We start from the raw sequence: 16,872 nt of genomic DNA on the forward strand, positions 1-16,872 counted from the left end.
CAAAACACGCCTAATCTTAATTTGAAGGTGAATCTGCAGCAGTAATCAGGTGTGGGGTCATCCGTCTGTCTCTGTGGCTCACCAACATGTCTGCCCTTGAATTCGTCTATTGGATGTTATGCTGTTCCTTCATTATCACGCAAGTGTATCCTGGCAAAGTGTGTCAGCATCAGCAGTTTTTTTACAGACTTGTTCTTAACTGACTCTCCAGTCTTAGGGTTGTTATTTCTGGACAATGTCGGAGCTCTTTTGTTGGAGGGAAATAAAAGCTCTTGTTGAATCCTTATCTCCGGCTCGAGGCTGCTGGTGATCCAAAGGTATGCAAAGCATCCTGAGCATGTCAACAGAAACCTCCTTTATACCTCACTTTCCTTCACCTTCATCCCTCCTCCCCTCTGTCTCCTCATCCTCCACCCTGCTCCTCCTCTCGCCTCACTTTCCCACTTTAACAGCATCATAATGGGAAGGTTCAGTACTTGCCCTCCTTTTACTCTCACACAGTCATGCCTTATGATGCCAAATAGTTCAAATACTGTATAAAACTGAGATATTCAAATACAATCACCTCAAAAAGCTATGAGCCAGGGTTTCAGGTAACTGGCACTGGGCTGCTAACCTCCAGAGGGAAATGCTTCCAGCATTTAGCACTTGGCTAGTGATCATCTCACACACAGACACACCCGCACACACTTCCCTCACCTGGAGCACAGCTGTCGACCAGGGCACCCAGAGCCCGGCCGGTCTGCCAGTCCCTGTTGAAGTTGGTGATAGGAAGCTCGGGCAGTTTGTTCTGGATCCATCCCAGCAGCCTCTGCTTGGGCGTCTTCTGCTTGCCATCATCCCCCTCCTCTTCCTCGTCCCACATGGGCATGGAGATAGAGTAGTGCAGGATCAAGGTCCAGATCAGACCCAGGATCAGCTTCAGGTTCCCATCCACGATGGCTTTAGAGTCTGGAGTCCAGAGGAAGAGAGAGGGGGTAGAGTTGAAGTTACCATGTTTAAGCATTCAAACAAACATGAAAAACTGGCATCCAAATCACAGAGGACAGAAGGATCTTTTTTATTTCGAAGTGTTTTAGACCAAAAGAAGAAAGAAGGCCGATGCATCGAGAGGGTGGCATCTGAAAACTCGCAGGAGCCCTCCTTCAAAAACCAACCATAAAGAACATTGAGGAGAAAAAAACAACCAGTTGACTAGAGAAAGGCTCTTGTTTGATTTTGGTCTTTTGATTAAACCTCAGAAGTGAAGATCCGTGTCCCTGCTATCTGATATATGATGTCTTTAAGGGGGAGTGGGGCGCATACCTAGAAATTCATGGACCATGGTCTGGGGTCTGGTGAGAGCAAACAATAGTATATGTTTTGTTTACCCTTTGTTACCTTTTGTTCAGATTAAAGTGTGGCTTCAGCCCACATCACAGCACTGAAACTGCAGATAAAACATCAGTTCTGGTGCTGCTTGAGCTTCGTGCAGCCTTTATTACTGAGCCATTACATATGTAGGAGTATAAATATGCCAGTATAGCAATATAATATAAGACTTACTTCAGCTAAGCAGACAAACCCTGATTTATTCTCTCTCTCACTTAATGCCTATGGTCCCACTGACACTGTGCCAGTGTCATTCAAGACTCACTGTATTTGGCAACAAGGTGAAAACACTCAAAGTTCTCACTCAGCTTCATTCCAGATCAATAGGGAAGAAAGGCCAAGTTAGAAATAACTAATCAGCATTTTATCACCTCAAAGACACAGCAAGACTCAGAGGTCTCGTGTTCCGGCAAGATTTAGAGAGCTGTAAGCATGCCTTCATCTCCAGCAGGGTCAGGCACCTTTTCATGGCTGCACACTGACAGAACCAACTTCTTGATGATGCCCTGATTTGAACCACTTTCAAATTTAACTCTCTCCTGTGCTTTTGATTTGTTGAGTCTTTACATCACTTTTATTTCCTTTATTGAAGCTGGGGCAGCTCATTACTACCACTGTAACTGTACTGTTGCTGAATCTGTTTGCAGCGTTGGTACTGCTGGATTTTACTTTATTTATTTCATTTTATTCTCTCAATTGATTTTAATTTCCTTTTTTATGTCTTTTTAAATGTTGAGCTGCTATACAAATAACCTTACCTTGCCTTTAGTGTCTCTACTTAACTGATGCACATTCTATTAAAGACAAAAAAATAAGTAAGGATGTTTTGTCTGAGATGTAGGCTGAGAAATCAAAAGGGGGGGACAAATTGTGCAACGAAGACTATCATGATGAGTGTCGACTTTAGGGAATTTTCCAGATGATTCATATTGCAAGAGTTATATAAATATTCACATGGAGACATCTGTGCACAAATGTGAACTGCTTTATTAGAAAATGCAGTACATGTACTGTATGTGCCACCCCAACAGCCACCATCCTCCTTAAAATATTGAGATTTTCTGGATTAACATAAAGTCTGTTGTAGGAAACAGTGGTGATAATTCATTAGAGATTTAAAGTCCTTCACTTACACACAGCCCATATTACAACAGAATGACACAACAGCACATCCAGAAACATGTTTGGTTGTTCTAACTTAAATCTGAGGTATTTGTCTGTGTTCAACCACAGAGGAGAAAGTGATGCAACAAGAAGCTAGCCCAGGCATGAGGAGGAGAACCACACACACACACACACACACACACACACACACACACACACACACACACACACACACACACACACACACACACACACACACACACACACACACACACACACACACCCCAGCCAATGTAAACACTACATTGTGCACACGCACACATGTTGAAAGAGGCTGATCAGGAGGGATGATTACCCAGGTGCCACACCCTTGAGGAAAGGGTGGAGCAGTTTGCTTGAGAGTCTCCTAGCTGATGGTGATTAGAACGTAGTGAGGGAGGAAAAGTTCTGGTTCTTGTAGGGATTTGAGGAAAGGGGCTGAGGGCTATCAAGGCTGTCCGGACGGGGCCTGATGGGTGTGGGGCTTTCAGCTTTCTGCAGGAGGTCTGAAAAGTTTGCTAATAGGGCCGAGTGTGAATCCAACATCTAACAGCAGCTGTTCCTCTGCGAGCTCAGACTTTTCAACACTCTGATAAGCACTGCAGAAAGCATGAAGACAGAGAGAATGAACACTGAACAAGCATCTTTGGCAGGAGAGCTTCCGGCTAGTCTGATTCCAGCACTGCTCACACTGCTGTCAACTTCATTTGTCTTGTTATTGTTGTTTAGACTGGAATAATTGTTGGTAGCAGCAGCTCAACCTCAAAAACAATGAGGTCTTGATTGATTCTTTTTTTGGTCTTGGATGTTTTTGCGAAAGAGCGCTGGGGCTGCGGTCAGGGGCCGGGGCTACTGAACAGGCTGAATATCTAACGCCTGCAGTAGGAGGTTCTGAGGGCTGTAGGAAGAGCTAAGGGCAGGGTCGGGTTGGCTGGGGGTCTAAACCAAAAGGGGTGGGGGTGGAGGTGGGACGGACTGTCTGGAGCACAAGAATTTCCCAATTTAGGAACACAAAATTCTATCTATCTATCTATCTATCTATCTATCTATCTATCTATCTATCTATCATTGGAAAATCTAGCACACACACACAAACACATGCATGTTGTACATGAGAAGACTTTAAATTAGAAAAGTTCTTTGCCAACATGCAGAACGGCAACGGTGCTCTGAAGCTGCCAGCCCTGTGATACATGACATGCCAGCTGCTCCCAGTGGAAAAATACGCCCTGCTTGGTGATAAAGCACAGAGGGGTCAGACGAAAGGCCTGTTTGGATGACCCATCACCATGGGAACTATGAGTGAGCTGAATCGTTATAGCGACCGAGTGGCAACTCGGTCCACTCAGGAATGACAGCAAAGAAGAAGAGGAGACTAACCAAAAAGCAAGAGACAGGACAGAACGACTGTAAAGAAGAGACAGGAAAGAGCAGAGAGGGAGGAAAAAGAGAGAAATGTTGCCTACAGACAGAGAAAATAATGATTGCTATAAATTGACATTTGGACTGACAGGAGGGTGTGGATGGTGCCTGCATGTGCAGCACAGGCTGGTACTTGCAGCAGGAATGCAGATCAGCTATGGTGGGGATGTGTCACACGGCATCCTGTCAACCACCACAACACAAATACACTAAAACAGAACCACAACATTACCAAAACAAGGGCAAAAAAGCCCACAGAGCGTGTTCAACTAATGATTATTTTAAAACAACTACAACGAACTTTATTTTTGCGCTGATTTTGTTGACCCCTGTGGACGGAAGCACAGAAAAGATCTTGATGTGGCCAGCATGTGCATTTGTTTTGGAAGCGAGTGACAGAAAAATACAACTCAATTCTAGCACTATTTTCTTATTTAACTCAGCAGTTTGCGGGACGCACAGTGACGAGGTAACATACCTATTTGTGGCTGAGTAAGATTAATAACTTTGTTCATATGCTTAGTTACATGGACGTCTATAGATTCAGTTGCTCAGTAATGGTAATTTCATTGAGAAAGATAAATTTATCAACCTTCTCCAGCACTGTTATATCTTCAGAATAAGTTAACAGCAAGATACAGCTCAGTAGCAAGGCCGACATAAAATGTTACATTATGAGGCAGTTGTATTACAGTCAAAAATAGTGAAATGCTGCCATCACAAAGAAAGACTCTGCCTCCGCCTGCACAGTCTACTGTCCACAGAGCAGGTGATGGCGCTTTAACACAGGTGGTGTCACTGATCCACACAAAGGTAAAAAATGATTAAAGCTGTCCAGCACAGGGCATCATCTCAGGTTTGGACAGCAGACAGGCCTGTCCTCCTCGCAGGCATTGTGAGGACAAACACTCACACTTTCTGAAAATGTGTGTATATGTGTTGCCCTTTGATTCATGCCTCTCACACACAAAGCCACTAAACATGCAAGGAATCTGCCAGCATTCCCGGCAGACCACAGCGCACCAAGCCTGACGGAGCCCATATACGGACACATAGTGCCGCAGACTCCCCCTCCGCCTGCTGACTCATACCCTCCCCCCTCTGTGAGAGTGTGTGTGTGTGTGTGTGTGTGTGTGTGTGTGCGAGAGAACAGAGCGTGGAGGCTACCGTATGGAGTGTGCGTGTCTGTGGCCGATGCTCCTTTTGCCCCCAAAACTCCCATGACTCATCTATTTGGCTCGTTGCTGCAGCCCCCCAGTGACACTACTATGACATCATCACAACCCCTGACCCAGAGCCTGACCTGAACTCTGGGAGGTAGAGGGAGGGAGGAGAGGAGAAAGCACAGAGAGGAGCAACAGCAGGAAGAAGGTTCTGCACAACATTCAGATTGTAGTGCACCATCTGGAGCAGATTAGTCCAGAGATCTTGTAAAGCAAACGACGAAACAGCACAGAAGATCTAGATGGTCCTGAGATCTCTCCCTGCCCGTCGTTCATAGTGTCCTTATAATATCCTCTACTTGTTCATACGTTTTATGCACGTCGCATCACAAAACCGGCCTGGTTTCTGGAAATTGTTTGATTGTAATTCTTCTCGATCTCAGCTTAGCATTTGACACAGTTGATCATTTTATTCAACTGGGTTACCTTGAAAATTGGGTTAACACTGATGATACTGCTCTATACTGGTTCAGATCTTATTTATCAAACAGAACTTTTTCAGTAGTGGTCTATGATGGCTCCTTTTCTGTGGCCCCTCTGACCTGTGGTGTTCCCCAAGGCTCCACCCTTGGCCCACTGTTTTGTGTATACATGCATAAACACAAAATCGTCAGTATTGATCTTGCCTGACAGAAATAAAGTGCTGGATGTCCCCAAACTTTCTCCAGATGAATGTAAACAAATTTGAAATCTTTTTTTTTTTGGCAGTCCATCCCTATTTTACAGAAACATTTTGGCTATCGGTCTTCAGATATCAACCCTGCAGCCAGACTGGTTGTAAAATTTGGCACTGACCTTTGCTTTGAAAAATAACTTGCCAAAGTCAGTTTTGGAGTACATTTTATGATTTTGCCGATTATCTTTAAAGCTCATCATGGTTTAGCTCCCAGTTACAGTTCCCCTTTGAGCCAGAGCACAGTGTCAGATCCTCAGGTGGGGCTCTGCTGGCTGGTGACCAGGCTGTTACAGTCAATGTGAGCTCTGGAACTCCCTGCACGAGGATCTGAGGCTTGCAGAATCAGTGACATCACCTGTCAAAACTAATCTTTTTAAGAAGTTTTTTTTTAATGCTAATGTTATTTCCAACATGTCTTATCAATTTATTGTTATTGCTGTTGTTTTTATATTTATTGGCGGGTATTAATTTTATTTAATTTTTGTTAAATTGAAATAGTATTTTATTTGTATCAGTCCTGAAATGGTTTGATCCTATGCAAACCATGTAAAGCAGTTTGCAGCTTTGTCTTTAAACGTACTGTATAAATAAAGTTTAATATGTTAAGTTTATTATCTATGTGTATATGCAATCCAATATGCAACAAGAAGTTGCAGTGCACAAACGCAAAAACAAGTCATGTAGCAACATTAACTCAGTTCATACCTTGGTCACAATTCTGTAAAAAAACGATCATTTAGGGGAACATTATTAAAAAAAGATGTTTTGCCTTTATGAAAAAAATTACTATTGGCCGGTACGGTATATGATTACTGGATTTTTAAAACTCAAGTATCGATATTGCCTCTAAATTCAGGCTAACATCAGCTTACACAGCATATTCTAATAAAAATGTGTAACTGTATCCTGATATGCTAGCTAAAAATATATGTTGATAACTGATATTGTAAAAAAAGCAAGAACAATTACACATTTCTTGAATTTTTCATTGTGGTGCTCATTTTAATCATTGGAATAAATTAAATTTATCATAGTCTTAGGTTAAACTGTATTACCGATTACAACTGTGCTGGATTGAGATGGAATTAATTTTAATGTGGTCTTCCCACCCATTATCTTCCCATACCATTCTTCCAATAGTCTACACACAATATTGGCCTTGAGCCTGTTATGTACAATGTACAGCACTGAGTGAGTGGATGATCATGTTGTACGCACTGAACACATTTACTTCTGGCAGACTTCTCAGACAGATAGTGAAAGTATAACAGGTCTAGCAGTACAATCACACACACACACGCACACACGCACACACGCACACACGCCCCTGGAAAAGGGGGAGTGGTTGGAGTGACCAAAACCCAGTCAGACAGAACGCTGAGGAAATGTCACACATTCCACATTTCTCTTATCACACACAAACACACAAGCGTGTGCATGTGCGAACACACGAACTTGCTCATTGTTCTATAACTTTGACATGAATTTAGTGTGTAGCCTCAAACATCCCAAAGCTGAAAATCTGACCCAGAGCTCCAACCTCTCCTCCCTCTAACTCTATGCAACAGGCCACACTGGAGTTACTCTACTTCCTCCTCTTCCTTTGTACTCCTTCTAGTCATCCTCCCTCCCTCTCTCCCTCCCTCCCTCTGCTCGCCTTTTCTTCACTCCCTCCACTGGAAAAAGTTCCTCCTGGTTTTTTAGCCTTAAAAGGGCAGAAGCAAACTGGATCCTGGCAGCCCTCCAATTCCCTGGGCTCTGGTTACAGGCAGAGGGAGGAGGGAGGACAGGACAGGGGAAGGGAGGCAGGAAAGAAAGTGGAAGGCCAAGAAAGAAAAGAGGAAAAAAAAGGGCAGGGAAAAGTGCTGTGTGAGACATTTTTAAAGCCAGCACTGACAACAGCACCCACTGAGGATGGGCTGAGATATGTTCATCTGAGACCAGAAATGCAAAAAATTAGAAAAATTTGGTTTCAAGGGATAGGCAAAATGAAAAACATGAGAATAGGGAGTGGAAAGAAGGGTAAGCTAAGACAGAGGCTGAAGGAGTGAGAGGAGGGCACAGGCACCACATAAAATGATGAATGAGAAGGTTTAATTAATACCATGCGGCTCAAATCAACTGTTTGTTTCCTGGAAACATCTGAGAACTATGATCAACCATAAGAGCAGAGTTTAGGTTTCAAAGTAATTGATAGTTCTTGTCCTGGCAAAAACGACTCAGGTCTGGAAAAGTAGATCCCCTCCACATGTGTCTCTGGCACGGGACCCCCGGCTGTGTGTGTTTGTAGGTAAATACATAATGACAGTAAACAAAGCACACAGCAAACTCAAACCACTCTGATCATTCACTGCAGTTTTTGAACATCACATAAAAACAGTGTTATTACATTACCAAATAAGGTGTCACTGCAGTTTATGTGCAAGGGGCCAGTTTATTTTAATATCTCACTTGACTGTAGGTTTTTGTGAGTTACTTAAAGAATATGTTGCTTTGCGTCTGCTTGTTCAGTCTGAACATGAGCCATGGGGTGTCGGGGCATGTTTCCAACTCTGATGTAATGCAATAGCCTGAATACCACTGTACTGAATGGGAATGTGCACTCTGCTAATCCTCAGTATCCACTTGACCAGTCCCCTTTCGCCCGTGCAGACAGGAAGTTATGCTAATGATAATGAGCCGGCAGGAAGTGATCCATTTTAACATAGTGGCTAAAATCTCCTTTATCTCATACACTGGCCAACATTCATCTCTGCCCTACCCCACCAGAGTCCCTCTCTCATGCACTTTTATCTTGTTTCTGAAACGTAAGATTAAATTTGATGCTGTATGATACAAGCAGGCTCTCAGTATACATTGCTATTAAGATTTTCCAGTGAGGTCTGGGTCTATATAGAGCTCTCTCCTTGTCTGATGACTGATGCTGAAGCCTTAGCATTATTGATGTAATTACCTAAGGACGTTTAGCCTAAAACCTGCATTAACTGATGCTGTGGCCACTTTGGGGCAGCAGAAATAAGCTGTGAACATTGGCATATCATCACTTTATGATGGTGACATGGCAAACTTGAAGGATTATATGGCAAACTTGTTTGCAAACAGTCTAATAATTACTCTCCTTTTCTCCTCTGTTTTGGTCTCCACCAACAGTAGATCTTTGCCTCTTAAATGCTCCACTAAGTTCACCAACTAGTTGCTACGTTTGTCTGTCTGCCGTTTGTGTTTCTGCTGAAAACAGCTGGAAACAACACCGATGAGAGTGAAGAGAGTGAAACAGTAGAGCTGGAGGCTCTTAATTAAAAAAAAAAAAGAGTGAAAAGACACTATAATGGAGGCGGAGTGCAGAGTTTGTGATAATTCTTTATCGGCCTGCCATTACAAGTGACCCTTCTCACAAGACATGCATCATTTGATCAGTTGTTAATATATAGTATTAATTGGAGCAGCTTTAATTACTCAGAACTGATATGATTGGTGATATGACATACAGTGAGACTATTGAACTGTATCCACTATCAGAGTATGCCATCTACACCAAGCTCTCTTTAATATACCTGCTTAATTTGCTAATATATTGTAAACTAATGACCTGGAGTTCTTTACAGCCACATTTAATTGACAAGATTTCTGTGTCAAAGTGATGCAGTGACTTAATATGACTTTGTATTTTGTTCACTTTCATTCATTCAACACTACATAGACTGTGCTGACTGAGCCAAACAGTGAAGTGTGCACGGTCTTGGGATTAGCCAGAAGAGTCTGAGTAAATCTGATGCATGTGAACACAGAGCAGCAACGTTCCTGGGTGGCAGCTGAGGGGGCCCCGGTGCTGTTCTGTGTTTTGAATCTCTGTCTGATCATGTTTAACAAAAACATGTACAACTGAAATCACGTGCATGTGCAGATGGTGTCATCCAGAGAGGTCAGATGCAATCATCCTGCTCTGTCGAACCCTCCAAATCTAACAACACAAGGTAAATCAACGCAGGTAGACACAGTCATAGTGAATCACAATCATTCCGACCCACAGGGAAAAAAGCCACCCCACCCCCATCACAACTGCAACACAGCAAGTTAGCTTACAGGCAAATGCTCGGTGTAAGGAGAAAAAATGTATTCTGGGAATTGTCTGATTATTCAAAGCTGAGTCACTTCTATCTTAACTGGCACCTCTCTTGTTGAGCAGACCAGTTTGTTCTTACTGTAGGTGTCCCAGCACACCTAACAAGGCACTTTTCTGCACTTACAACCCTGGTTCCAGAAAAAAGTTAGGACGATGTGTAACATGCAAACAAGAACAGAATGCACTTATTTGCAAACAAACTGTGTTCACCAACAGCAGTTTTCCCACGTGTTCCTGAGTCCATGTAGCGATCTCTGTCATACAATCACGTGTTCACAAAGTGTTGAACCTCGCTCCATCCTCTCTGTGAACCGCTGAGCCTTTCAATCATGATACTATCACCAATCAACCTGTTTACCTGTGGAATGATCCAAACAGGTGTTTTTGGAGCGTTCCACATCTTTCCCAGTCTTTTGTTGCTCCTGTCCCAACTTTTGAAATCATGGCGATGTAACATCTGTTGGGGTCTGTAACAAACATGTTTTCTGGAGAAAAAGATTTTTAGGCCGGGACATAACATCAGCAATATCTAAAGTTTGCCAACATCAGCCACCACAAGCTGCTGGTCAAACCAGACCAAGTAAGACTGCAGCATCCAAATCTCTGAGTCTGCTGAAGTGAGATGAAATGTATTTTATTGCTAAGGAATGAAATTTTTCAACTGAAAGAGGAAGATTAGATTATTTCCTCTTAAAAGTTACACAGTCTCACTTTAACTCTGATGAGCATTTCTAACAACTACTTTTACAGCAGTGCAAGCTTGACTCCTGCTATGAGTACATTTATCTCCTCCTGCTAACAGTACTATAGAACAGATTTCATTATTATGTAACCATGTAACAGGAGGAGACAGCCTAGTTGTTGCCACACAGGCGTCTGTCTCAACCTGCATGTTTCTGCTCCCAGGCTAAGACAGGGGAGCAGCCAGGTACAAAGTTACACCACAGCTCTGTTGCTTTCACATCCTGCCCGTGTGGATGACGGGAAGAGCTTGGCACAATCGCTGCCATCTTACTGTTTCGACAAACTTCACACATGCTCAGTGAAGTCCAGATAAAGACGCTTTTTTTAAGGGTTTTCAAATCTGAGTAAAGATGATGTTGACAAGAAGCCGACACAGAATGAACGTCTGCACAGAGAGCACATCATTTAATTAATAAAACTGTCACTAAATCCTAATCTAAAAAGCTAATGTGTCTTAAAGCTTCAGCACACACACACAGAGAGAGAGAGAGAGAGAGAGAGAGAGAGAGAGAGAGAGAGAGAGAGAGAGAGAGAGAGAGAGAGAGAGAGAGAGAGAGAGAGAGAGAGAGAGAGAGAGAGAGAGTGATGCCAAGTGAAATGATTGAGCTTGTTCAAACATGGTCGTGATGAGCACAGTGGAATAAGCACATACGCTGTCTCTACAGTCATCTGTCTCAGATGAATTTCAAACTTTCCTTTAATCACTGCACTGTCTCTCCCCCTATTCACTCCACTGCCTGCTAGGTGGCAGCCTTGCCACTCTTCACCTGCATTCCCCACTGAATGCATGAGTTTTCCTCTGGATCTATCAGTAATCATGTGCCTGCTGCTGGTGCCAGATCATGTGGGATTTGGTCAAAACTGCAGAGAGCGAGATTACCTGTTGGGCTGAAACCTCATTACAGTGACTGCTAAACCGCAGTGTGTGCTGGGAATGTGAGGAGAGTGCCGCTGTGGCTGGATACACTGCAGGGCAGAGCTGAGGGTAACTGCTGAGATTCTCTTATTTTACGGCCTGCTGCCGCAGACATCATGGTAACAACAATGGATCCATTTCGAGTAATAACCCTCATCTCAGCGATGACACACTTAAGGACACTGTGATTAAAGCTGGTGGCAGTCGACAGTCCTGTTGCAGCAGATTTTCTGTCTAGCTTCAGGCTGAAACAATGAGTTGATTAACCGATTAGTCAATCAGCATAATATTAAGTGCCAACTACAATCAACATCAGTTTGACATGGAAACATGGGAAACAGCTAGTCTGGTCTGTCCAAAAGGAAACAAAACAAAAAAAATCTTCTACCTTTGCCTTTGCTGCCTCGTATTGCTCCGCTAAGCCCTTCCCACTAAACCCACAAATTGAGACGGCAGCAAAAGTCGTCGTTTGCGAAACCTCATGCCTCGTAGGGCCCGCTCTCCACTGCGAGAGCTTCGCCAAGAGGCCGGTCGCTCTCACCACAACCCGTCTTCTTAAAGGCGCCCAAGACTGCGACGAAGTCTTAACAACGGGATGAGACGCTAGTCCATCACACACACAAACCACTGCCCCCCTTCAAAAGTTATTCCCCACTGTCACCATGTCTCGTTGCCACATCGATACCATGTGGCGGCTGGATATGTTCACACACAAGGTTTGGTCTATACGTAGGCAAAGGAGTTAATGGAAAATTATTACAAGTTGCAGGATTTGATTCAGGCTTCCATCATCTGAGGGACACGGACATGCACAGACATCTGCATTTGGAGAGAAGCCAATAGGAATGGCCTCTCTCTGAAATAAAGAAAAAGAAAAAACACCTGGCTACCTGAGCTACATCAGTACACATTGTATCTCATTTGTTTAATCCATACAGAAGTCAGAGTGGAGGTTTTTTTTAAAGCTGTGGTTTTATGGGAGTATGTGGGGGACTGTTTCTTGGCCAACTGCATGACTTCCAGGGAGACAATAAGCCTGGCGTGTAACTGGCCAGAAACCACAACATGTTGTTCTTACACTTGCATTTTTGTATGCAAACGAGATCAAACCTGGTAATTAGTGAGCCCCTAGACGTTTTGATGGTGATTTTTTTTACCTTTGGGACAGATCTGGGCTAGATGTTTTCCTCATTCCTTGTCTTTATGCTAAGCTAAGCAGCTGCTGGCTCCAGCTTCATATTAACCATAAAGATATGAGAATGGTATGTGAGGAAATTACATGGACTCATGATGACAGTGTTACAGTGGGCTCTGTTGCACATCAATACTTGTCCATTTTTAGCAAGCCAGCAAAAAATAAGTGAAATGAGAAATGAAAGAGGCGTGGACAACAAGATCCAACAGACAACTTCAAAGTCATCAATTAGGGAACTGAAACTAAGCGCAGAAAATGAGAAAGTTTGAGTTGAAAGTAAGCTGGTGAAAGAAAGCAGAGAGACGACCAGAGCTGCAGACCAGAGGAAGAGGGAGGGAGCTTGTGCATCATGCTGAGCAGTGATGGCAGTTTGGTAATTTGTGGTGAGGGTTGCTTGCTGGGTGTGCCCATTTTCTGCAATGAAAGGAGGAAGTAAAAGAGGAGAGCAGGCTCCTCTCTCATCTTCAGATTAAATGACTCAATAGAAGCAGCTAGGATGGCGGTGAGTCAGCTGGAGGACGGACAGACAGACAGACAGACAGAGCTGACCCGGATAGCTCATTGGTGCCTGGTTCTGTGTACTTTTTAAGTCCAATTAAACACACAACCAGCTGCTGTCCTGATCCACAGAAGAGACTTTATCTTCTACTGTCAACCACAACCTTGGCAAACACAGTCTCTACTGATGTGCGATCAGTCCACGGCAGCTCCACCTCTACATGTCTGCTGAGATGAAGGTCAGGCCGCAGCAGCCTTTGACATGAGGCTCAAACGGTGCCATCAGCTCACCTGTTGGCTGCAGCAGGAAGCAGGAACATGTGTGTGGAAACCATGAAGGGAGCCAGACGTTCCCCCAGCAGGGGATGACAGGGACTCACTCATGTCTGATTCACACAGACTCAGTCACAAACCTCTTCCTTTCCCTCTGACCACAGAGCCTCTGTCCACGAACGCTTTGTCTCAAGGAGTGTGTTCAGTGTTGCTGTCTGCCTGTGCTCCAGGTGTGGGGAGGGTGAAACATCTGACACAATTAGTCATGCCTATGAAATTTCAACAATGGATCGAATTAACAGTGAGATTTAATGTGGAAACGAGTTGATCAAAGGCCTCAGTCTCTGTGAGAGCCACTCACTCACTGCAGCGAGGTGAGTTACTAGAAAGCACAACAAGCAAGGGCTATGTTCTGCTAGTCCTCTCAGAAGAAAATGACTTCAATTCACTTGCAGTCTGATAAACAACTGCAAAATCACCAGTGTTGTGAGCGGGCAGGCAGCTGCATGTAGGCAAAGCCCATTAAACCCAGTTTTATGTCACCAGTGTGAGCCAAGTCCTGCTGAATGCTGTGGAGATCCAGCCCCAGCCCGCCGCACGACATGAGCACAGACAATAGCCCTGTGTTTGTCCCCCTCCCTCTCTGTGTCTGAGTGTGTGTGCAGGATCGGCTCTATCCTCCCAGGCCTGAATGACATCCCGGCCCACAGAGTTTGGCTCGGACCGGCCCAGCCCGGCTCAGGCAGCGGGGGAACGCAGAAAGCCCGGGGCCCTTCTGCACAGTCAGACCCCCTCCTCCCAAAACAACCCTCCTCAACTCTGGACAGCCAGACAAAAGCACAGGGAGCCTGGACACCAGGGGAACGCCTGCTCTCTCCCTGAAAACACACACCACCAGCGGCTGTCCTGAGGACTGCCTGAGGACTGTCCTCAGAGAACCGGGGGGGACTCGAGCGTGTTTCACCACTTTCTTTTTAACTTGACACATTTTTTTTCTACTGGGCAGCAACATGCTCATGCCCCCTCCCTCTCCGCTTTCTTGCCTCTGCACACATGCACACATGCACCGTTCCTTTCATCACCACCAGCTGTTTGACACCACGGTCCAGTTGATCTGACGCTCAGCACAAGCTCACTTCGTCAGGAAGACCGGACCAGAACTCCGGTCCAACCGGCTAATCAGAAGCGAGCAGAGGCCACCTGAAGGGAGGCAGCGGGGAGCGGTGGAAGCGAAGCGCACGCACTGCCTCTCATTCATGCCCCCCCAGCGCACACACTCACCTATCGACACCAGCTTAATGTTCTCCTTGTCCAGGAACTCCAGAGCCACCGACACGTTCTCCAGCTGCATCTGGCGGAAAGTGGGCCTCTGGTTGTACTTTCTGAACATCTTCTTCTGGGACAGGACCTCCAGGAGCCCGATGAGCCGCAGCCCGTCGCTGAGGTCCGTCTGCAAGTTGCCGATGCGCTTGTTGACGCATTTCAGGTGCTCGTTACACCAGCGGGTGAAGGTGTTCTGCTGGATCTTCTTCCACGGCGCATCCTCGGCCAGGTCCTTCTCCGTGGCGGGCATTTCTGCGTCCTTGTCCGTGGAGAGAGCGTTGGGAGCGGGCGCGGCGCTCTGGTGGAGCCGGGGGTGTGAACCACTCATTTTTATGGTCTCGACTGTCTCTCGGTTCGCTGGCTTTTTTCTGGGTGGAGTCTGCTCAACTCGTGGCCGCTCCCTCTTTCTTTCTCTCTCTCGCCTTGCAGCTTGTCTGTGTTTGAGGGAAAAGAAAAAGAAAGAAAGGAGTGAACATGAGAGACTGACTTATAGCCTGGAGGTAGAGATTTTGCAGAGAAAGTAGGCGGTTATGGCACCGGAAAACAGAAAAGGGAGTCATTTTGGATGAAAGTGAGGCAGCTAAAAATCACTGACAACTTTTCAGGTCCAAGACTCTCAGTTTGAACTCACTCTTAAGAGATGTCAGTCATAAATGAGACTGAGGCTGTTGGGGGGAGACAACAGAGGGGGAAAGTAGCTGGGCCTACTGGCAGCAAAATCATCAATACATTTTCAATTATTCTTTCACATAACAGTAAAGCTGTCCAGATACTGGGCATAAATCCAACTTTACATCCTGTACAACGTACAGCTGATCATTTTGGGCCAGTCCCATCCCTCCTCCTCCCTCATGCCAGCCTTTGTCACATGCTGTGGCTGATGGTGGAAGAGGAGGCTCCTCTCTGAGTGACACTGCAGCAGATGTACAGAGATGAAGGGCCCATGTTTGTGAATATTCGAGCCCATGTAAGGCGCCAGTGACGGAAACATACCCACCCACTCTGCTTGTCCTTGTACTGACCGGCCGGATGAGATCACACCAGCTATGAACAATATGATACACTAATGACAGGCTGAGGGTTTTATAACAGCAGGCAGTTTTCTCAATGCAAGTAATGGTGGGCAGGTTAATTGATTAGTTCATTTTCAGGGAAAGCTCTTTGACAGTCATTTCATCAATCGTTTTAAACAAAGACGTCTCTCCCCAGGTCCCCCTCAGCGTGGTGAAGACATATTTTGATTGTTTGTTCGGGTCTGTGTCATAATATGGACAGCAACAGTACAGAGAGGAGATAAAGAGGGGATGAGGTGGCAAATATAATCCAGATGTATTACACATATTCCCGCTGTCATTTCTGCTGCAGCAGAAACATACTGTGATAAAATAATTAAAGGGGTTAAATTGGTCATAGGGGTCCTGCTCAGCCCATGAAAACTGTTACATAATGTCCTCTGTGGCTCACATTTAATTGTGTCTGCCTATTGGCTCTATATGCAATCAGGCTGCCTCTAAAACACACAGTGAGGAAACAACCCTGATGATGTCATCAGGGTTGTTTTGAGTTTAGGTGCTCTTAGACAGTGAGCGCTCACCGCTGCAGCTGCCGCCTGGCAACGTCTGTGTTTTGTATTATGAATCGTGGTGGCAGTGTGCCACATCGCCCACGCAGCTCCTGACTACGTCTGATCCTAGCCGGCTTTACATGCAGCCTGCTTATACCAGCTGCTATAATCTCAGGATGTAGCTAAATACAGTGGGCTGTAGCTTAAAATAGAGGACGCTGCTAACAAGACAACATGATTAATATCGCAGGTTTTGCTACCTGGTGTCATTAACATTTATTGTCCCAGACCGGATAATCACACTTTGAAGCTGGTGTTGCTGTATATCCTTTCACTTCCTTATTCTGCGTGTTCTCTGCTAGTCCAGATGTGTAACATTCAGAAAACTCAGATTCAGTAAA

At 44.9% G+C, this 16,872-nt stretch overlaps 1 protein-coding gene across 3 annotated transcripts in view; it reads right to left on the bottom strand.

Moving 5' to 3' along the window:
• flna (filamin A, alpha (actin binding protein 280)) overlaps positions 1–16,872 on the bottom strand; it is a 49,593-nt gene that overhangs the window by 28,130 nt on the left and 4,591 nt on the right. For all 3 annotated transcript variants that reach the window (XM_041946636.1, XM_041946637.1, XM_041946635.1), the window contains exons 2-3: positions 14,866–15,341; positions 700–951 (exon numbers count right to left, since the gene is read on the bottom strand). In XM_041946636.1, the coding sequence (XP_041802570.1) occupies positions 700–951; positions 14,866–15,235 (622 nt within the window). In that variant the 5' untranslated portion in view covers positions 15,236–15,341. The remainder of the gene's footprint in view (positions 1–699; positions 952–14,865; positions 15,342–16,872) is intronic.

The sequence above is a fragment of the Chelmon rostratus genome, chromosome 10 (genome assembly GCF_017976325.1).
Source record: "Chelmon rostratus isolate fCheRos1 chromosome 10, fCheRos1.pri, whole genome shotgun sequence".
Lineage (NCBI taxonomy): Eukaryota > Metazoa > Chordata > Actinopteri > Chaetodontiformes > Chaetodontidae > Chelmon > Chelmon rostratus.